The 22,105-nt window shown below is 42.9% G+C and overlaps 1 protein-coding gene across 8 annotated transcripts in view; it reads left to right on the forward strand.

Moving 5' to 3' along the window:
• Positions 1-22,105, forward strand: part of SHANK3 (SH3 and multiple ankyrin repeat domains 3) — a 402,299-nt gene that overhangs the window by 42,906 nt on the left and 337,288 nt on the right. For 7 of the 8 annotated variants that reach the window (XR_009958823.1, XM_062579208.1, XM_062579216.1 and 4 more), the window contains exons 2-4: positions 626-829; positions 1,900-1,971; positions 16,326-16,434. Coding sequence is in view for 6 of the 8 variants with exons in the window: in XM_062579208.1 (XP_062435192.1) it covers positions 626-829; positions 1,900-1,971; positions 16,326-16,434 (385 nt within the window). In the remaining 2 variants the exon portion in view is untranslated. Of the gene's footprint in view, positions 1-625; positions 830-1,899; positions 1,972-16,325; positions 16,435-22,105 lie in introns of those variants that run through there. The other variant, XM_062579257.1, reaches the window with a different exon arrangement.

The raw sequence follows: 22,105 nt of genomic DNA on the forward strand, positions 1-22,105 counted from the left end.
TGATGGCTTGAATCTTGAGGAGGAGGAGGGAAAGCTGTTTACAGTACAAGGGAAACTCACTGCATGTTACGGGATGAAATTTTGGAATGTGACTTTTAGTGCTCGAATGCTGTTTTCCATCTCCAAATGATTGAAGAGCTTGCTGGATTCCTTGAGTTCCTGACAGAGTTTACAATGACTCTGTTTTACAACTTATTTGTTTGCACATCTATGAAAACTTTCTGCAGTATTCAATAGACTCCTTACACCCTATCAGAAGGATATTTAAAGGGAGTGTTGCTATTATATTGTTAATAATTGTCAGTGCTGCTAGTATTGCCATGTAATACTCTTCAGGATTTCTCATATTTCATGGGATTTTATACAATATAGGGTTTGAGTCTGCCCTGAGCCCTATAAAATGGGTTGGAGGGGAGTATGCTAAGTTTTACCCTTCTCTAAATGTAGAACTTTTTTTGTTTGTTTGTTTTTTTGTTTTCCTCCACTAATCAATTGACATGGAAAAGATTGCGGCTTTCCCATTTTATCCTTCTCCTTGTTATTACCAGTATTGTTCCTGGATATAGTTATGGATTACAGGGTCCTATGATGCGCACATCTGATTGCCCTCTATTTCTCTCCATAGAAGTGTCTACGGTTAAACCCAGATGTTCCTGTATGGGTTTCAAAACAGCGCATTCTCTGCACTTTGAACCACAGCCTGAAGGATGTTCTGAATTATGGACTATTCCAGCCAGCCTTCAATGGCAGGGCTGGAAAGTTTCTGGATGAGGAGCGCCTGCTGAGAGAGTATCCCCTGAATCCAGACACTCCTGTCCCCTACTTGGAGGTAGCTATTTGTTTTTTCTAATATATGTATATGCATATATACGTGTATATATACATGCATAGGACTTGTATGATCCCTTCAATTTCAGTCTTTAAATATACCACATATATTAAAACCCCCAGACCCCCATTTTTTTTAGCATTTCTCTTCCAGAAGTGACAGCCTAGAGATTTGTGTAGGTCTAGGTGTTTACTCACAAAGAATTCATTGAGGGAAAGCTGAGGCAAATGCTTTTGATTTTTAGTTTTAGTTGTTTGTGATTAGGTGGTAGAGAGCTCCATAACATCTGTCATAGCCCCGTGAAACAGCTTCCCTATTTTCTCACCCTGTTGATCAAAATTGCTTTTTTTTCCTGTCTTAACTGTCATGGGAAGTTAAAATTACAGGTGGAAGGCCACTGTCATAAGTACAGAGGGAAAATAATAAGGAGACCTTTAAATAAGCACTGAGCACTGGCACAGGTTGCCCAGAGAGGTTTCTAGTGTGATGCTGTGGCAAAAAGCGATCCTGTAATCCTTCAGTGCATACCCTGGCAAGTGGTGAGTTGGCTTCAGGAGAGGTTGGGATGGAAGAGGTTGATACTGGAGCAGTGTTAGAGGGAAAGTGAATGTAGTTGAAAGGTCACTGAAAAGAGGAATGGCATAGAAAAGAATGATGGAAATAATCTGAGAATAGAAAAGAAGATTCTTCAATGAGGGGCTTAGAGCTCAATCTGCTTAAAGGAAGGTCTAGATTACTTGTGTAAAAACTTCCCTGGGGAGAAAAAAAAATTACTATTAGAGAGATCCCTACTTTATTGGGGAGAAGCAGAACAAAGAGAATTAACCCCACACCTTTTGAAAGGTGAAGCCAGACAGATTCATCTGAAAGATTGGTCAGAATTCTTTACTGAGAAAAGCAGTTAACTATTAGAAATTCTAAAAGAAGAGAATTTTCTATCTATGGTTGTTTTCAGATCTAGACTGAATGTCTTCATGCAAGACATATTTTATTGGAATTGCTCAAGAGCTGTTTGATGATGATAGTGGGTGTTGTTCTTCTCATATGCCTGACATTCTTCCCTCTTGCAGTTCCGGTACAAAAGGCGTGTGTACACCCAGAGTTTGCTGGATGACAAGCAGTTTGCCAAACTCCATACAAAGGTAAGGCTGGAGTCTAGCCCAAGAGCTTGAAGTCCTAGTAGCATGTTTAGCACAGATGGTCTGTCCTGATGAGATGGGATCTATGAGAGAGAATACCAGGTCTTGGTACATTTCGGCCTACCCCACTTGCCATGCTGCAATCTCCCCGAGGAGTGCATGGTGCTTGCCAAAGCCCAAGGTAGTTTGGCTGAAGCTCCCGGTCAAGCTGCTGCTGGGTGCCAGTGTGGGAGTAGAGTCACACTGCTTATGTTTGCTTGCCGGTTGGACAGGGCTCTGCGGGGGAGCTCAGTGCTAGCTTTCCATGGGGTGGTGAGGCAGGAGTAACACATGATGGAACAACTGAAGAGGTGCTTTATTCGGAGAGCACAATGGCACCCATTGAAGAGTGCCCCTTCCCCTCCCCCAGGAAGAGCCTGCAGCATGCCTTTGCTTTGCACACAAACTCATTGCCAGTCCGTGGCTTTAACTTCTGTGTGTGGATTAGGATTTTGCTGGTAGGATTCACGTGTACAGAGTGCTTTTGGTATCCTGCATCCCCCACACATCATGGGCAGTGATCAAGGCATTTGTAAAGATTAACGGTGGAGGTGTTGAAAAGTGCTTCTGTACATTTAGAAGGCAGGGAGCGTCACGAGAAGGTGTGATTTACATGCCTGCGATTTGCACACCGTGGTGTTCCCTGGGAGGAGAGACACCCACCAAAACTCCCAAGCTCTGCAGCTGGGGATACCCTGCCTAGGCACAGCTGGAGGGTCCAGGTGCTGATGGTGGCCAGTCCCTGAGCCCATATTGGCTAGATGCCCTCTTGCATTGCTCTCCCCCAGACAGCTGTGACGATAGTCACAGACGCAGATCATAAGAGTGGCCTGGAACCACCAGAGGATTTCCACTGCAGCTGTTAATTGTGTCTTGAGACAGCATACAGCCCCTGGACATTTGTTTCTCTGAGGCAAGGGCCAGCAGCATGCAGGGAGCTGTGGAAGGAGGAACAAGGAGGGGTGCAAGAAGTGGGGCTGGCCATTACCAGGAGTTGTGGGCACAGCTTGATGGCTCTAACATGGTGAGCAGTGTACAAATAGATAGGCAGCGTGAAGGCATCCTCAGCCCCTACACTAAGCTTGATTCATTTCCTGGGAGAGTAAGCAGAGAACTGGGGCTCTGAGGTCAAAGAGTAGTGCTGTGGAAAGGCTCCACCTCATGAGGGGGGGCCCTTGCTTAGAAGGCCCTGTGCTGCAGAAGAAACTGCAGAGATGTTTTGGGCATTTGTTATTAATGAAGAATGTAGGATTGGAGGAAATTTTCAGGGTTCCCTGCTAGATTCCTTGTTACTGTATTACATGAATACAGGTCTGCAGGAGCTATCTTCACTTCTGGTCACATAAAGTCTTCAACAGAGAGGCAGGAAAGGGTTGTAAGTTTTCAGTTAATGTATGAAAGAGCAACAGATTAGCTATATGGAGCCACAGGTGTGAGATAAAAGGGAAGGAAATGTTCTCCCAAAAGATTTGTCCCACCAGGGGAAATTTTCCTTCATGGGAAGAAGGAGGTCCCTGGTCTTCCTGTTGCAGAGCTGCAGAAACAAAAAACAAATTGTGCAAGGGTTCAGATTCGACTCATGGATATTTTGTCTAGTGGCATACGAATATTCAGGCAGCAAATCTGGAAAGCTCTCAGCGTCTTCCTGACGCCAGGAAATATGAATCACAGTGCTTGTGAGCCTTGTCATGTAGGGCGTGGATTTCCTAAAGGGAGGGCTGAAGATGCCTATAACAGGGAGATCCAAATGGTAGCATCTGAGGACTGCCCCTAAAAATGTGTGATAACCATAAATGCACTTTAATTAATATTTACTTAATTTCTCTGCTTGAAACTCCACTTAGAAATAACATGAAGGGTTTTTTTTAATTTTTAACATGTCCCTTGCCACTAACATATGGCATCTCAGTGAGATACTGTGCTGCTGCTCCCCATTTACTCCTGCCAAGAGGATGCTGATGTCCATTTTCTTTGGTTGGCCCTTTCCCTGCCTTGGTGTGGCAGCGTTGTCTTTGACACTTGTGCTTTGAAGATCAGCTCATGTGAGAGGAAACCTCAGCCCACCTCTGAGGCTTCTCCCTGTAGCAATGCAGTGGAAGGGAAGAAGGGGAGGCAGTCACAGAGGGAGAGCACAAAGACACGTGTGTGTGTGTGTGTGCACGCCTGTGAGAGACAAATGCCGGCTGCTCGTTTGCAGAATGACGACTCTGAAAGCTGGTGGCGGTGCAAGTTACCCAGCACTGATTGCTGCTGTTTTGCTTGGAGAGGGTGAGGCTAGAGCATGAGTATGTGCATGCTCAATGCCTGTCCCTGCAGCCTGCCTGAGGATGACAGGGGCACAGAAAGCTGGGCTTGCAGAGAGTACGGGGCAGAGTGGCAGGACTTGGGTTCCTCTCTGGGAAGGAAGCTGGCTGAACAGAAAGACAAAAGGCAAACTTCTAGGGACAACAGACCCCAAGCCAAGAGCGAGGTACTGTCTGCTTCTGCTTTGTCACCTCAACTGTCAGCGTGATTGGCGCTGACAATACCAGGGCCTTGGGGGCAGTGCGGCTCCAGGGCTGAGCCACAACTCTGTGGAGGGATGCTGCAGCAAAGTGCACAGGAAGGCAGGGCAGGAGGAGCCCCAGCTCCACTTTGAATGTACTGCAAGGTATCTCTGAGATGACTCAGGGAACGTGGCTTGGTACCTTCCTCTGTGACTGCTCACTTACATGGGCTTGTACATCTAGATCTACTGCTGCCTTGGTTTCTACTTCTTTTTGTGCATTAAGGATGCTGATGTTTTCCTGCAGGAAAACAGATGCACGGAGCAGATTCCTCTGCAGAACGACGCAAGTCATGAGAATGGGATGGATTCTGCATTTTTTTTAAGTAATGCCTAAGTTTTTGGGCAGTAAAATATTGTTTCCTAGATGCAGCATTTTCAAGTGCTGGGAGAGGGAATAGCTTTAGGACATGCAATTGTGGGACTCCTCCTGGGGCTGTGATGTATGTGAAATCTTTAGGTGTGTGGCTGATGGGCTGGTTTGAATGAAAGGAGAGTGCAAAACTATTCAGAATCTATGATGTGTGGCTTTTAGCAGCAATATATCCTACTTTACTCTTTTGTCAGGTTAGTGATGGTGAAACATGATTTGTACCTGACATTTAAGAATTTAACAAAAATTAGAATTAACTCCCCTTTTTAGTGCCAGTAGACTTGTTCTATGAAGTGAGGAAACTGATTTCTTAGGTTGCCAGGGACAACAAAGTGACTCCGTAAAACCAGTCAGTTTCACTCCTTTGTACCTTTTGTGACCCACAGGCAGTGGCATTTCTTATAGAAACTCCACTGAATTGCAGTAGACTGTTTTGAAATGGGAATGCACAAAAATGTTTATTAGAAAAGGACAGTCACATTTTACTTCAAAATGGACAGAAAAATCTTAGCATTTACCAAAATGTCCAGAAAGGACATTGTGCTACCAAAAGTCTTGGGATATTGACAACTTGGAGGGGAGAGAAGTAGCATGGTTAAACCCGGTAATTACTAGCAGCACATATTCCACTGCTGTTGCAGATGACTGATGTTAGTATAGACCCCAGAAGTGATAACCATCTCTATCCTGTTATACTGCACACACTATGATTACAGAAGTGAAATGCAGACCAAACACAGGGACGAGAATGAGTGCAGGCAGATGGATGCAGACAGGCTGAGGAGGATGAAGAAACAATGAGAGTGATAGTCAGTTTGGTAGACAACACTTGTAGCATGTTAGCAGTGAAGTTGTCGTCAACTTCTCTGTAGGTGTTAGAGCAAGAGAGGGGTCTGCGATGAATGGGAGGGAGGATGTTGGCACAGCTCTGTCTGAGGAGCTGCAGAGATGCCGAGGCAGTGCTCACCTGGAGACGCACCTGGGCAATGGGAGATAGCACTGTGACTGCAGTGATGCTGGGGAGGGTAGTGGGAGATAGGCAAGGGCAGGCTGTGAAGGATCTTGGCCAAAAGCATGTCACATGTGTTTAATAAGGAGGAGTGAGTATGCTGATGCGGCTTTGTGCAGACCTAGATGGAAGTGGTGTATGAAGAGGGTCTGTAGCTCCTTTCTAGATGGATGAGGTTACATTGCAGGTAAACATGTTGCGTTAACAGTGGTTAAATGTGATCAAAGCCTGGGCAAGAGTTTGAAACTTGTGGATGGACAGCAATGGTGATATTTTGCAGGCTGTTTTTATTGCCATCAGCTCTGTCTCTATCCGTGGACCTCCCTCTACAGCAAGAAATATATAAAACTTAATCAACCAGCATTTGAAAAAACAGATATGAACAAGGTCTGTCCTGCTTCTCTGCTGCAGGAGACATGTCACTTGTCTCTGCCTCTTTCTTACATACCCAGTCAAATGAACAAACAAGGGACATGGTTGCAGATTTAATGGCTAAGAGCAAGAGAAGGCTGGCCTGAGTGGCTGCAGTCCATCAAGCCCAGCATCCCCATCTGATAACCACTGGGGCAAGTGACTGGGGAGCATTTCAGAGTGGGGCAGGCTGGTGTGGTGGGTCCCTGGTGGTGCTGCACCTGCCTGGCTGTGATGGCAGGGTGCAGAGCTAGTCCAGCAGCACTGGGAGGGATGGGACCATGTCCCTGTGTCCCTAGGAATGGGCTGCATGGTCGCTCCCAAGCCCCATATGCCCTATTCCTTCATCAGCTGCCCATGCTGGTGCTGTAGGCCCAAGTGGTGCTTACACAGCAAGCCTGTGGGCTGCCGGGGCCCCCAGAGCCAAGGCCACAGCTCGAGGAAGGGGCGCAGAGCCTCTTCACACCCTCCTCTCTCCAAGGCAGGAGAGGAGCTCTGGTTTGAGCTCTGGGGGCGTCTGCAAAGACATGGGCTCGCCGATGTGGTGCCTTGTCACTTTGGCATTACCCCAGCTGCTTGAGCTGCTGCCTAGTGCACAAGACCTCCCCATGCAGAGTTGCGGACAGCTACCTGTACAAAAGGGCTTGTGCTTTAAAACTGGCATATGTAACAATTTTTTATAACTTTCTTTTAAATTTTCCTTTCAATATTTTTTCCAAACTTTTAGGATCCAGATTTCATGTGTCTTAAGGGAGACCTTTTTTATTCCTAAAAGAGGCATCAAAGGAGTCCCTCTACCAGCCACTCCAGGGACTTGTTCCTCCCGGTGCTGGTTTCAGGATTAAAAGCAGAGACTCCCCTCCTGCCCTGACTGTTCTCTCAGCTGTTTCTTAGGGAATATCAGTGCACTGTCTTGTGTGATGCTCCCCAGGAGAAGATGGGCTGGTAGCTCATGAGGGAGCAGGCCATCCGAACACAGCTTGGGAGTTCCCATTAAAGTTGTAGTACCATGGTACCAGTCCAATTTGCAATCCTATTTTAAATGTAGTTGTTTCCCTGAATGTTAGATTGAAGAGAAGAGGGTACCTGTTAATGCCAGTAGTAAATTCTGTATGGTGAAGAAGTTTGCAGGAAAGTATCACGAAGAGATGTGCAGCTGTGTAATAGCACCAACTCCTGGGAAACCACATGCACACTATCTTCAACCAACATGGTGGGATAAACTGAGAATAACCTGGTTCCGACTGTGGTGTCTGTACTGCCCTAGTGCAGCACTTGGAGCAGAGCACCCGACACTGTCCCTGGGAGAGCTCTGTTTGTTGGGGAGGTGCTCTCTGCAGGATTACAAGTATGGCTAGAGGACCTGTGCCCAGTCCTCTCTCTCCTCCATGGTTTGTACCTCAGAACAGAAAGTCCCCCTGCAGGGCTTCACTCTTGTTCATGTCTGGAGTGCTTCAAGCAATGCTTGGAGAAGCACTGAGGCAGCCTCAGAGACAGCATTTGAACCTTCTTGTGTAATGAAATCAATTATTTGACTCTTGTGGGAATCAATTATGTGTCTATTTGCTGCTGCTTAATAGCCTCTGTGAGAGCTTGTCAGACTGCTGCAGCTGAGTGAGGAGAGATCAGTGTTTTTCAGCAAGCCTCTTCCTAGTGACCGTGTCCCAGTGGCATCTGCCATGCTCTGAAAGTCGGTGGTTTGTCTTAGTTTTGTCTGTGTTTGGAACGAACCAGACCCTGAGAAAAGATTAGTCTTTCTTCAATACTGAAATTGCTCACAGGCCAAAGGGAGGCCATTGAGTAGAAACATGGCCATGCACTTGGTGTGAAGGGGCTGTTTTGTCTTCCTGTTCTTGCAGCACAGCAGAGCTGGGCCTCTGTGGTTGGCTTCCCTCTGCACCCAGCTTGTGATGAATAGTAAGTGACAGAATAATTTCTCTGCAAGAAGAATATCTCATTTATTTTCTTTCATTTCAATTCAAGAGAGAGAGAAGCTTGTTCCCTCGAACCAGTTTCCTCTCAATGAGCTTTTTTTTTCTGGAGGCTGTGTGGTGTGTATGGTGGGATTTTTTTTTCCCCCCAATTTCTTGCTAATGGAGGATAATGGACTCAACACAATGGCTGCCAGCTGGACAGCTGGGAGCTGTGCTCCCCTCCTTCCCCAAGAATGTTCCTGACAATTAACCTCATTCTCACTTCTGCAAACATGCCTCAAACTTGCTTAGCAGTTATCTGCTGACACTGAGCATTTGGAGTAATAATACGCAAATTGAGCTGAAGCACTGGAGACTTTGTAATTGCAATAGAAAAGATGGAGCAAGAGGTTGCTGGGGTTTGGGCGCTAGCCACTGTGGCTCCCAGACTATCGGATAAGAGTAGACCCAGGTATTCAACTCCTGTTTGTTCTCACAAGGCTCCTCCATCTTGTTTCCTGGGAACAGCGGCAGTGTGAAAGAATTTCTTCTCGGTGGGTTTCCAATGACACGGTAGCAAATGTAGTAGTTGGTGTGCTCTGCCGCGCTGGAGAGCTCACTGAGAGCCTGCATCAGCCCTGCTCCTGGAGCAGCAGGAGCCTGTGCTACTGCGTGCCAGCACTCTGACCTCCGTCCTGGCACTTCGACCTCCAGCCCCATGCTCCGGCCACTCACACCGCCTCTGCCAGCAGTGTGATGGAGATGGACTGGGCCTGTGGAGAGTGGTGGCGAGGAAGGTGCGTGACACCAATTTAAAGCAGCAAGGCGAATCTTATTCTAGTCTTTAACTTTATTTACATGAGTTGTTGCCATGTTTTGGTTTTCCTCTCCAGAGAAAGTTTGCTTCTCTCTGCTTGGTATAGCCATTCAGACATACTGATTTGCAAATCACTATATCTTTACACTAACTATGGTGCTTTTGCTCTTGGCAAGATGCATTATGAATGTTTATTTAAGTAATTGTATAGCTTTATATAAATACATGTAAGTTTTAATTTTTACATATAGGAAATGGGATGTGATATATTTATGAGCATATGATTATTTTAGATTATTTTGATTTGTATCAAACTGCATTTGGATGGAAGCTGGAATTCAGTTAAAATTAAAGCAAAATAACATTTTAAATTGTGTCTTTATCACTTAAATAAATGTTCCTTAAATATATGGGATACAGAAGAGGAAGAGTAATTTATCAGTATGTATCTTTTGTATTTAAAGCTGACTGATCTTTTAAACAAAGGAAGATTTTGTGTGCTTTAGTGGTTCTCATCACGAATTCTTTAGATGCCAGAAAATAGGAAAGCATCTAGTAAGGTTTTAAAATTGCCTAAGTGGTTTAGATATCTGTTTAGCTCCCCTTGATTTCAGTGGGAATCTGACACTTGCTCTGTTCTCTTCATGTCTAGTCATCTTAATACATTTGGAAACCTGGCCCCAAATCCTTGAATTTCTTAGATTAATGAAATCTCATTCCAGGATTTTATTCATAGATTGGGTGAGAAAAGCAAGCTTTCTAACTTTCTAAGCTCTCAAATCTTCTTTCAGCTGTGAGTGAATCAGTCCAAATAATAAGGAAAATATACTGTGTTTCTAGCTGAAATGAAATAAAAAACAATCACATAGAAAGCTTTTCCGTGCTACATAAACTGAAAAAACAACATGGAAAAACATAAATACCACCATTTGCTTCATTGTGTGAACTGGATATAATGTCCCCAGCCACAGAACACTTGTGACATAGTCATTTAAGTTGATTTCAAAAGCTAAATATGTTTTGTTTCTGATTCTGAACATTAATCAGAAAAAGCAGCCTTTAAGTTACGACTATTGGCATAAAGACCATTTAATCAATCATTTTTTTAAATGCTTGTAAGTACAGATCTTAGCATAAGTTGTGTACTGTAAACTCAGCTTTAAACAAAGGTATTTTTAAGCTGAGAGATGCCTTTAGTGCGACTGAAATATTACTTAAATGAAAAAAATAAAGCTGATAACGAAGTTGTGATTTGTTACATGCCTTTGTGGAAACCCATGAGGCCACTGCCCATGTTTTCTGTGATGATACGGCCAGGTGTGGGTAGGCAGGGACTCCCTGCCTTGTCCCCTGCGTGAGAAGGGAGCTGGTGGGGATGGCTGGCTGCGGGTGGTGATTGCAGCGTGCCAAGAAACACCAGTTTGATTTTGGTTAAATTGTTTGGTCAGCTCTGTGCAATGTTCTTGACCTTGGTATCCAGGTCCAGGTCCAACCTTACTTTCATTAGATTTGCCTGCATTAAATTGCTAGGAACATGCCTGTTTGACTAAATCCATCAGGAACTGTATCTTTATGCTGCGGACAACTGGTGGGAGGAGGCAGTGCCTCTCTCCTGTTGTCGGACACCTGTAGCACAGGAGGAGTTATTTCACAGAGGCTCCCCAGGCCTGCTTGCCAGTCCTTTCTGGCAGGTCTTAAAACATAGCCAGGATGTGCTGGGAATGAACAAGAATTTTTAATGTGGTATTTTAACTCTCTAGTTGTTACCTTGTGAAGGCAAGATGCATGAGGGGCCTTCAAGGGTGAGCGTTCCTGGATCATGATGCATTGGTTTGAAATGTATAGTGATTAAGATATCTTAATTGGCAGTTTCCTGTTCTTTTGCATAATCTCATTGATGTTATTTCTCAGACCTGACTATTGGTATAGTCCTGTGTAGCTAATTGGGAAGTAGCAGAGTGCCTCCCAAGAATTTGCATATAGAAATGACTCTCTTTGTGGTCATAGAAATATTTAAGTTAACTGAAACAATATGTTTTTATCTAATTTTATTCTGGAAAACAGCTTAATTGGTTTAATTGTCCACTTCTCCTTTGTCAATGAGTAAGAAACAAAAACTGTTTTATAATGGGAAGCATAAGCAAGCTTTTGTCAGTGCTGCTGCTCTCTGAGCCTAAAATCAAACTACTGTAGTCCCTCAAATGACTGCTTGGTTGCTCAGAGTGCAGGTCCAAACCCTCTTTCTTTTGGCAGTGAAGCTGGCTTAAGGTGACCCTATTCCTGGCTACTAGTTCCTGTCTCCTGCCACACTTCATTGCTTCAGTTGCACAAGCACAACTCTTAGTAAGTCCATGCTACAGCCTGATCCGTGACATGATCTAGGTTACAAACAACTTTTTTTGTACCTTTCCTTGTAATGCCTTGTTTCAGATTCATTTGTAAGTGTAACAAAGCTGTCATGTCATGTAAATTCTGAGTACGGAATTCTTGTAATGTCATAACATTACAATTCTGGTAAATGGTCTTTTTCATTGTTTATGTTCTTGGTTTTGTTAGGCATTTTGGTTGTTCACTGAGGCCTAGGACCAAACTCAGAGTAGCAAAACTGGGCAAGCAATGATCAGAGGTCACTTTGCCGCCTTCTTGGCCTTCTCTGTTTTTAAGTTTGCGAATGGCAGAGAACTCCTAACTCAGGCTCAAACACACTGCCAGGCAAATAAGCAGCTATAAACTGATGAAAACAGAAAATACTATTTTTTGTAAAATTTAGCTGGTTAAGTCTCTGGACTTGACAAATTATTTTTGATGCTTTGCTATAGATTTGGTCTGAAATCTTGGATAGGTGAACTTTCTTCTTTGTTCTTCATCTGGGAAGTCAAGATAGTAATTGATTACCCCCAAGGTAAATTCCATGTATAAAGCCATTATTGCTTGCATGGTATGTGGGAACCATGATGAGAAGCAGGCATCTACAGAGAAAGAATGCAAATCCCAGAATCAGGGATGCCTTCCTCTGCATATTCTTTTTACTCATACATTTTTTTATTCAGTTTCCTTTTTAAATATAAAAACTTCCATTAAAGTAGACATCAACTTCCTGGTATCAAAACTTATGTTTTAAATTCCTGAGCACATAGAATAATAGAAATACATTCTAGCACACTGCTAGCGGACACTGATGATCTGGGTAAGACACATTCCTGGAGCTGTAAATGAGAACAGGATGAGAGGCAGAACTTCCAGAGCAGAGCTTCAATTTACTATCTGAAATGTGTTTAATAACAACATAAAAATGAAATTGTCATGAACCACTGTTGCATATACTAAGGTGCAGTATTTGCCTTTGCAGACACTCAGAGTTTTGCTGTAGACTTCTCTACAGTAGGACTTTTACTCTGGTGTTTAGAGAAGGCCTTTCCAGGTGGATGGGACATTGACAGAGGGTGAGGAGGAAGGAGGCTGGCAGGGAGAGAGGTTTGCTCAGCTACTTGAGGGCTTGTCTGTATTGCACTGTACGTCAGTCTGTGGGCACTTCTGTATTTCGATTGACATTAGAGCTCTTAGTGGGCCACGGAGAGGAAATGAGCTGAGGTCTCAGCTGCTACTGGATGGAGAGGAGAGCCTGCAGAAGACATATCTCTGTTGTGGGAGGCCCCAGGGAGGATTTTGGCTCAGTGGCCTCAGGGCAGTGGTGATGAGGGAGACAAGGTTGTCCTCTGTGAGTTTGTGCTGCCATCCTGTGGAGTAAGGCGTCATCTGGGAGCATGAGTGGAGCAGGATGTGCAGTGGCGAGGGGAGTCCTGTGGCTGGTCCTGTGGTGGGCAGAAGGTGCTTGCAGAGAGAGGGCAGGCTGCAGAGCTCTGGCTAGAGAGCAGTGTGTGGGGTGGTGCTTGACAGGATGCCATACTGCATGGGATCACATCCCTTGTTCGTTTCCACTCCTAGGCTTTTGTTCCCAAACGTCCCATGTCTACTGATGTTGGCTCATCTACACCAACACAGTTATCACAGGGACTGACACTGCTGTAGGCATCACCTGAACACACCTAACATCTCCTAAACACTCTGCAAGATTAGTTCCACACTGCAGAAAGGCAGTCTCTGCAGCAGCAGGGTGTGTGGGGGAGAGGAGGTCAACACAGAAGGACAACCTTGTCCTGCCCTTGGGAATGCCGACCCTTCACATTAGCAAAGTCAGTGCTCCTGCAGAAATCCTGTGCTGTTTGGACAGAAGCAATAGACTTAAGAGGAAAGGGCCTTGCAGACAGCACTTAACTTGGCTTCAGTTAGGTCGTGTGGAGCATGGTTTGTTGAGTTAGGTTGGGTACTTCGCTGCCAGTAAGCTGCTCTTAAGAGGGAAAGGAAGGGACATATGGACAAACGCGAGTGGGAAGAACAGGGTTAACTCTGCGCAGCTGAGTCATGCTTGGAAAGAGGGATGTTTTGTCGTCATATCCTAGAAGTGGTTGCTGGAGTTCTCAAGTCCAGTCTTTGCTAGTGCTGACATGCAGTTGTGATTTCTTTCAGAGTGTTGCAGTATTTATGGAAATAGCTGAAGAGATGTTGAAATGGGCATTGGGAAATGGATTTTGCTTTAATTACTTAAGGAGCAAGGGGAGACTTGGGGGAGGGATAACGTAACAGTGAGGTCCAAGGGAACATCTTGCCATCCAAAAAGGCAAAGCTTATGCCCTGCAGCAATTGGTGCTCACTCCCCTTTTGCCCTGCTCAGGATGCAAATGTTCATGCTGTGAGAATCGCTTACTGTTCTGGTAAACATCTGCATCCCCTCCTGATGCTGGAGACCTGACCCTTTTTGCTCTTTAAGTAACTTCTCATTGCTAGTGCATCAGCACTGTCCCGCCATGCTGCTGGGTTTTTGGTGACCCTGTCAGTGGCTGGCTGGTTTCTTTGCTGGCAGTGGTCAGAGGGCCACAGTGGGGTGCATCTGGTGATGAGTGAGGTGTAGGGAAGGGAGAGCAGGACTTTGTCTCTGCACTGAGGGGATGAGACTGTGGCATCAGCCCTCTCTAGCTAATGCCTAATTTTACTTCTTTGCTCTTGACCATTGCCTTGCTGCACTGCTGTCCCTAGGGACATTAGGAGCAGTGAACCTTGTGACTGAATTCCATTTGGTGGCTTTATGCTTCTGATTGTGTGTTTTTGTGGCACTGACATCTCTGCACGGGTCTATGTATGACTATGCAGATGTTTGGAGCAAGTATTTTTGGTGCTAGCTACAGTAGATCTACATTACCAGAATATTTTGCCTGAGTTAATTAACTCTGCTGAGATGGCATAACATTGCAGGGGGTAGTGTACTAAAGTGGCTAGATAATTTTAAATACATGGCATGGCTTGTTTATGGCATCAATCAATGGTGCTGGTTTTAGAAAAAAGTGCTATATATTTTGAGTTTGTTTATGTAGACTAACCGTCCAGAGAATGAATTTAGTTTAAATCAGGTTGACAGCCCAATTTTAATTTGCCTCATGCTTAGAAAGTCTCATCTTGGTGTTGTTTCTGTATAACTTCCCACCACTGTCTTCTCAGCATGCTTGCAAAACAGCAAAGCTGAGCTTGGTGGATCCCAGCTTTCGGCATTTGCAGACTCCTCTGCAGAGTTGGTTCTAAAAATTCTATCAAGCTTTTCCTTTAGAAAATTACATTTTGAAAAAATCAAAATTGTGCAAAACTTTTTTTTTTTGTTTTTTGTTTTTAGAAATCTGAAAAGACTCAGAAATGTTTTCTGTTAGTATTTTTGGATTTTTTTCTGTTTTTCAACTAGAAGCTTTTGAAATGAAATTTGAAGTGAGGCACTTTGATGGAATTCACTTTGTCTTGTGGAAGAGACAATTTTTTTAATGTCAAATTATGGGAATGTTGAAATTTGAAATTTTTTGTGGAGTGGAAAATCTGCATTGCTCGGAAGTGTTCAGCAACTATGGAGTGGTTCTAGCACGTTTCCTCAACCACTAAGGGTAGCTTGACTGGTTGGTTAAAGCTTTTCCTAAAGAGCTCCCTTGACTAATTGCAAAGTGTTTCTGCTGTGTCAAGCACTTTCAAGAGCCCCTTCCTAGGCTGACTACTGCAAGATTTGATGGATGAGCTCAAAGTAAAAGTGTGTGTGTGTGTGTGTGTGTATAATGTAGGCTTATATAATATATACATATATATACACACACACACATATATATACAAATATATATATACAAATATATATATACAAATATATATATATATATAAGCCTATACTTGAAGATCTGAAAAACTGGTTTGGAAACATGTCTGGAATGGGTGTTTTCACACTGTCGTTCATTCTAATGCTGCTTGGGTAGAGTTGTAATTTCTAAATTTATGCCTTATTGTGAAATTTGTTAAAATAATGTATGTCATGCATAGCTGCCCAAAAGAGAAAAAGAAAGTGGGGGGGGGGGGGGGGGAGTCCCCAGAAACAACCTGGTAAACTTAAAGGAGAGTCTTTGAGCATTCATTCCCTTCAGGAAAGCAGATTTAGTCTCTGGCCCAAGATGGAAAATTGCATCAGCAATAAAACAATTTCACAGCAGACAGTGTGATGGCCGTACTCATTACACTGTACAACAATAGTCGGTGTTTGAGCTGCTTGGTCTTTTTTCCTAATTGTTTTAAGTTCAGCAGGCAGATAGGTTAAAACACTTTAAAATGAGGTTGGGCCACAAAGCAATGTACAGGATGTTGCAATGAGACACGTAAAACCCTGGATAGTATGTTTTACCTTTATTAGTTTGCTACTTAACAGGCAGTCGACATGCACCTTCCATAGCAAGCATTGCACTGTCTCACTGAAGAATATGTGAAGAATGACTGGTGATAAGTCTGTGTCACAGCTATGTAATATGTATGCTTGTCCTCATGTACACAAACTGGAAGAGTGCATTTGCAGGGTGGGTGGGTAGTTGTCTATGGGCAAGTGCGGGGCAAAGGGTGGTGACTGTCAGCCCCTCATGATTTCCATGAAATGATCCAGTGATCTCCAGCCTTGAGAGGTGGGAGGGAAAGAGCATGTCCTGCGTAGATTTGAAGCATACTCTCTAATAAGTTCAGAGGTCTGGGAATAAATATGTGCCCTAGTTTCTGATTGGTGCTGTCTCATTGTTCTTGCTGGTTTCCTTGAGTCTCCTGAATGAGTATATCCTCTTGTGGCTTCTTTCTTCTTATGGGGGTGTTAACACTGTGTATTGTGTTTTCCTGGGCTGTCAATGCTGCAGGCAAATCTGAAGAAGTTCATGGAGTACGTGCAAATGCTGAATGTGGAGAAGGTCTGCAGACTCCTGGAGAAGGGCCTGGACCCCAACTTTCATGATCCGGATACTGGAGGTGAGATTAGCTTCTCCAGAGAGGGGAGGATGACAGAACATGGTTAGGGGGCAAAGTGTCTAGGGGATGCAGTAGGATTTTGGGAGAGTGGTTGTTTCTGAGGGGGTATAGCAAATATTGTCTGAAACGTAAGGTTTGGGACAAAGGAGTGAGTATAAGTAGAATTTCTCAGTAATTATCTTCATATGATTCTTGGCTCCTGGAGGCCTTGAAACATGAACTTAAAAATGTTCTTGGCAGAAGATAGTGTTGGGGGAAAAGGTGCTTAGTCCAAGAATGTGGGATAAAATAAAACAATTGTGGGACTGCACATCTGTCAGTCTGGGATTCTCGGAAGATGAGACTGTCTCTGGGACTAGCAGGTTGGGAGAATATATATTGCAGCCTGAGGAACTGTTCATGAAGCAGTGAGAAGATTTAAGAAGTATTTTGGGGAAAGGAAAATTAAATTTGGCTTCTGGGTTCCTCAAAATTTTTCAGTCTAAAAGAGGATAAAATTTGCCCTAGAGTGGTCAGATCTCTAGAGCGCTTGTTGTTGAGTTTTATGTGTGGTCCTGGATGTAAGAAGTGAGAATGACTCCAGTGTGTTTTTTACTGATTTTGTAGTGTGAGAGAACTTCTCTTCATTCCTGTGTTTGTGGAGTCTTGTAGGGCTGTTCTGAAAGAGGAGTTACTACTTCTATTGTTTCTGTTTTATAATAAAGCAGTTTATTACTGTTTAGTATAGCGAGTTGGATTTGCATGTGCGTTAATCTTGGGCACATTTCCTACCCGTGAGCAGTCTCCAATCTGATGATTAATTTTGTCTGTGCTCCTGGTTGAGTTGGATGCTTTTTCAGGTTGATTCTGAAATGCTGGCTACCTCTGTACTAGCAATTTAATGTGTACAGGCCATTCTTTGGCACCAACATCAGCTGGCACAGTATGGTGGCTTTCCTACTATTACCCTCTCTTACCCTCTCAGATAAGGCAGTCTGGACACAGCCACTTTTGGGAATAGTCCTTGGCCTATGCCAGCTTCTGAACTGGTAAAGTGAAAAGTGGTTCAGCCAGACTCTGGCAAGGACTATTCAAATGTTTATATTGTTTAATTTATTGGTGTAGCTGCTGTGTCTGATCCTGCTGGACTGTCATGACAAGTTGGTGCTTTGGTGCTTGTATGAGAAATAAAATGTTAATACATGCAAGTATGTTCACTGTCTGCACTGGAGCATAACCAAACTGCTCAGCCCTGGTTGTTTTTGATTTTTGTACGAGACCTTAAAAATGTTTTGTGGGATCTTTCTTTCTAAAGGGAATCTTCCATACTTCTAAAGCTGATTAAGCTTTCCAAAGGATATTATATTGTGGAGTGCAGTGTGTTGCTTGAAAGGATCTTAGGAAAGTTTGGATCTAATATGGTTTCAACCTGAATATTATTTCACAGAAGAGTAGATGATTACAGGAGAAAGCTCTTGAATACTGAAAAGACTTTTAAATATAGAAGGGGGGAAAAAAGATCCAACTAGTCATGTAGATCGGGTTCAGAACTGGAGGCAAAATCATAGGGGATGCTACAAGATGTGAAAATAGAATGTTGGAACAGAGTGAGTCTTGGGACACCTCACTTTCAGAGTCCTAAATCTTGTGCAAAACCACTTTACTACTTGCTTTACAACCTGTTTCTTGTGCTTCAAAGAATGACATAAAATTGCCTTTCAGTGTCCATGGAATCTTAGAATTTAAGACCAGATGGGACTATTATGCCACCTAATCTGACCTCCTATATGTCACTGGATCCTTGTCACTCTGCATGGAGTCCAAGTACATGTGCATGTGTGTGTGTTAAGTAAAACTTAAACGTATTTTCCAGAAGGTCATCAATCTTGAATCAAAGACTTCAAGGAACAGAGGATCCATGCCTTTCCTTTGTTATTTAGTTAATCACCCGCATTGTTTAAAATTCATATATCATTTAAATTTGTATGCCTCAGCATCCAGCTGTCGTTATACTTTATCATCTAGATAAAGAGCACTTTAGAGTCTCTGGTATGTCTTCATATGAAAGTATTTATACATGGTAATCAAATCAACATTCAAACTTCCTTTTACTAAATTAAAGGGAGACTGAACTCCTTCAACCTTTCATCTGAAGGTATGTTCTCCAGTTTTACTGTCATTTTTGTAGTTCATATATCACTACTCCATTTTTAAAAGGCTTTTAAGAATGCAGGTACCAGGACACCTGTGTATTCCAGTACCACTGTTATCACAAATGGGTACAGCATGCCTTCCGGTCCTTGCTGTCCGGCATCCTAGGGCTACATTAGCTCTTGCAAGGCTGCAACCTTGTTTGGGGAGTGTTGGAGTGAGCTGCCTGTCTCACAGAGAAAGTGCCCTCTGTTACTCAAAGTTGATGAGCTCCTGCTAGATGAAGGGGCCCAAAGTGTTCACCCTTCCTGTTCCTGCTTCTGCATCACAGTCCTGCCCTCTGCCGTATGCTGGGATTTGTTTGGCTCATGTGAGCAGGATCATAGCTAAGCCACTAGAAAGCGCCTTGTATGGAGGTCTTGTTTGTTTGTTTCAGGAAAGTTTGTTTTGTGCCCATTTAACTTTCCTGCACAGCCTGAACTGGAACATGGAAACAGCAAGATGGGAACAAATCTACTTTCAGGGCTACTGGCCACAGCAGTGCTTATGGCGAGGGTCAGGCTTCACTCACAGAGACAGGAGGATTTTGCAAAGCTGTGGCTTCCTAGAGCACAGCCACCACTGGCAGTGCAGGACAGTCAGAACAGTCCACCTTCTCTGCCCCAAAAGATAATATTCACCCTGGGCTTCTCTGAAGATGCATCCTGTGGCATTATGATGTGACCCAAATGTCTCCTGGTTTTGGTTCTGGGATTACCCAATCCTGATTAATCTTTAGCAGTCTTCTCAGCTTTGTATCACCTGCAAATCTGATCAAATGGTCAATACATTTACTTCAAGATAATTGATGAAAATATAGAGTCAAATCCAACGCTTCAGAGAACTGGAAGTACCCATACATTTGACCACATTCCTCACTCTGAGTCTTTCCCTTTAGCAGGATTTTAATTCATTAAGAACACACTTAACTGACATTTTACAGTGCTAGTTTTTAATGTCATGTGGGACTCAGCTGAACGTGAGTCTCGCATCAATATGGCTATCTGCATCAATCAAACTTGTAACTTTTCAAGGGAAGGAATTAGGAGTGAGTAGCAAGACCTATTTTTGGTAAAACCTGTTTGGCTGATATTAATGATACAGTTATTCTTTAATGCTGTGTCAATTAAATGCTCCCAGATTTTTCCCAGGGTGAGTATTATTTTTCTGGCTAGTGGTTTCATGGATCATCCTACTATCCCTTTCTGAACACTGCCCCAACACTGGTATTCTTCTAGTTTTTTGGAATGTCCCAGTATTTCAAAATGTATTAAAATTGAACATCATTGGACTAGGAAGACCTTCAGAAAGAAGTTAAGGATTTTTGGCATGAGTTACCAGAGCTTGAATAAATTGTTTATTTCTCGTGGATGTTGTATATCATCCCTTTTATTTGTTAATAGAATGGAAAATATTTTATTTCCAAAGCACAAGGCAAGATTAAAAATAAATTGTTGGTCGTTTTGCTGTCTGTGTTTATTAGCAATTACACACTATCTGCCTAGTGACTGGCTTGCACTGGTGTTAAGAAATCTTTCTGTCTTGTGTTCTACACAACAGCAACAAAACTCCTCTCTGATAGTTCTTTGCCATGCCAACCAAGGATTTCTTTATTTCTGTGTCATTAGTTCTTGTTATTGTCCATCATTTCCTAATTTTCACTTTATAATGATTACTGTCTTTTTCATCATATCCTGTTATTACAGTTTTCTTTGTTTGTAACTGCTGTTGTCACTTCACTGCTGAACTGGACTGAGCAGGAAGTAATAGTTCTCCTTGTGATTTATGGACATGTAGTTTTGGATCACATACACATTATTTTTCAAGAATGCCCAGTTATCTTTTACTTCTTTCTTTGTATTTTAAATTTCCCTGTTTTCTCATAATCAATTTCCTAATCTAATTTCCCTTGGTTGATTCCCTTTTGAAGCATCAAAGATTGAAATGGCTCATTCAAATTTTCCTCTTTCCATGTATCCCATAGTTGACTAGACAATAATCAAGTGTTTTGTTTCAAAATAGCATTCTCTTACATTGGAACAAACCAGTATCTGTAGAAAAGTGATCAGTTTTCCTTTTTCAGAAAATGAAATGATATTTTATTGCTGACTGTATTGGACATCCAGCATTTCTTTCAAGTTGAAGTTGCCATGATAGTACAATGTTTAACTTGTATAAGTTGGAGATAAACACTTCAAAGCTAATGCATTTTTTCTTTAGTGGTCTGTAACAAAATCTTACAAAGGACCTTTTAACTTGTGACTTAGGATGCTGTTGTATATGCATTCAAGATACTGTTCTGAATCATCAGTAGACATGTAATAGATTAAGAGATTTTAATGTAAACTGTTTTTCTCATCCTCATTGCCCACTCATTAGTTTCTCATTCTAATAACAATCAGGTGTTTTTAATATTCTAAAATGGTATAATTGTCTGTAGGTTTCAGTAATGACAGTTATATCAAAATTCTTATCACCAGTAAAAGTGGTCCACATCCTTTTTCTTGTTATCCAATCCCGTAGCATTTTGAAATGAACAAAGAGGAAGAAAATTCTTCCTCACATTCTTTATTAAATAGATTTAATTACTTTTGACATGGTGCATTTGTGCTGCATTTCCTTCTTCAGAGTCATTTCACTTGTGTTCTTAGTTTAATGTCTTTCTAATTGTTCTAGCTATTTCTCAGCCAAGATCATTATCTCACCTCTTTGTGAAATGCAGGTCATTCACTGAGAAAATCCTCTAGAATGAGCCACTGTTCCATAAACCAAAAATTCTGAGTTTTGCTCCCCTCATGTGGCTAGTGATTCACTTTGAGTATTTTCTGCACAATGCCTTCTCTTTCTTGCAAGACTGGAAGGGTATGTGGGATAAGCACGTGGACTTTTCTATGCTTCGGCTTTCCTTTAGTGTCCTCATTCTGCATTCCTAGTCAATTCTTACCCTTTAATTTCACAAACTCATCCAATATTAAAAGAAAATTATGGGAAAGTTTCAGCTTCTATGCTAAAACACCTAAACGTAAGTTCCTCTGTATAAATGTGTAGTGTGGGCTATGCCTCAGTTCTCATTTTCTTGACTAATATTCCAGGTTATGATGAAGGGAGTCCAGTTGCTATTTCAGTTGCCAGCTCTGAGGCTGGACTTGGTTGCCTTGACAGGGCACCTCATTCTGTCTGCAATGCCCAGGGGTGTCCAAAACATCTGCACAGGTCTGACTGTGGTGGCACAGGGCTCACAGGAGAGCTGCAGCTCTCTCCCTGCTGTGTTCATGGGAAGTCAGGTAGGACACCCTGTGGTACCCAGTCTGATATGAGTGCCCGTGCAGGGCTACTATAGAGTGAGTTGAACTGTGCTCCACTGATTTATCCACTACGTCTCCATTAACTATGATGGGAACTTACACGTCCACATTTAGGCATTGTAATATGCAGGATGAATCCTGTGCCTCTTGGTATCACTTGAGGGAAGACAGTACATGGTTTGACTATCTATCTCTCA

The sequence above is a fragment of the Rhea pennata genome, chromosome 1, assembly GCF_028389875.1.
Source record: "Rhea pennata isolate bPtePen1 chromosome 1, bPtePen1.pri, whole genome shotgun sequence".
Taxonomy (NCBI): Eukaryota; Metazoa; Chordata; class Aves; order Rheiformes; family Rheidae; genus Rhea; species Rhea pennata.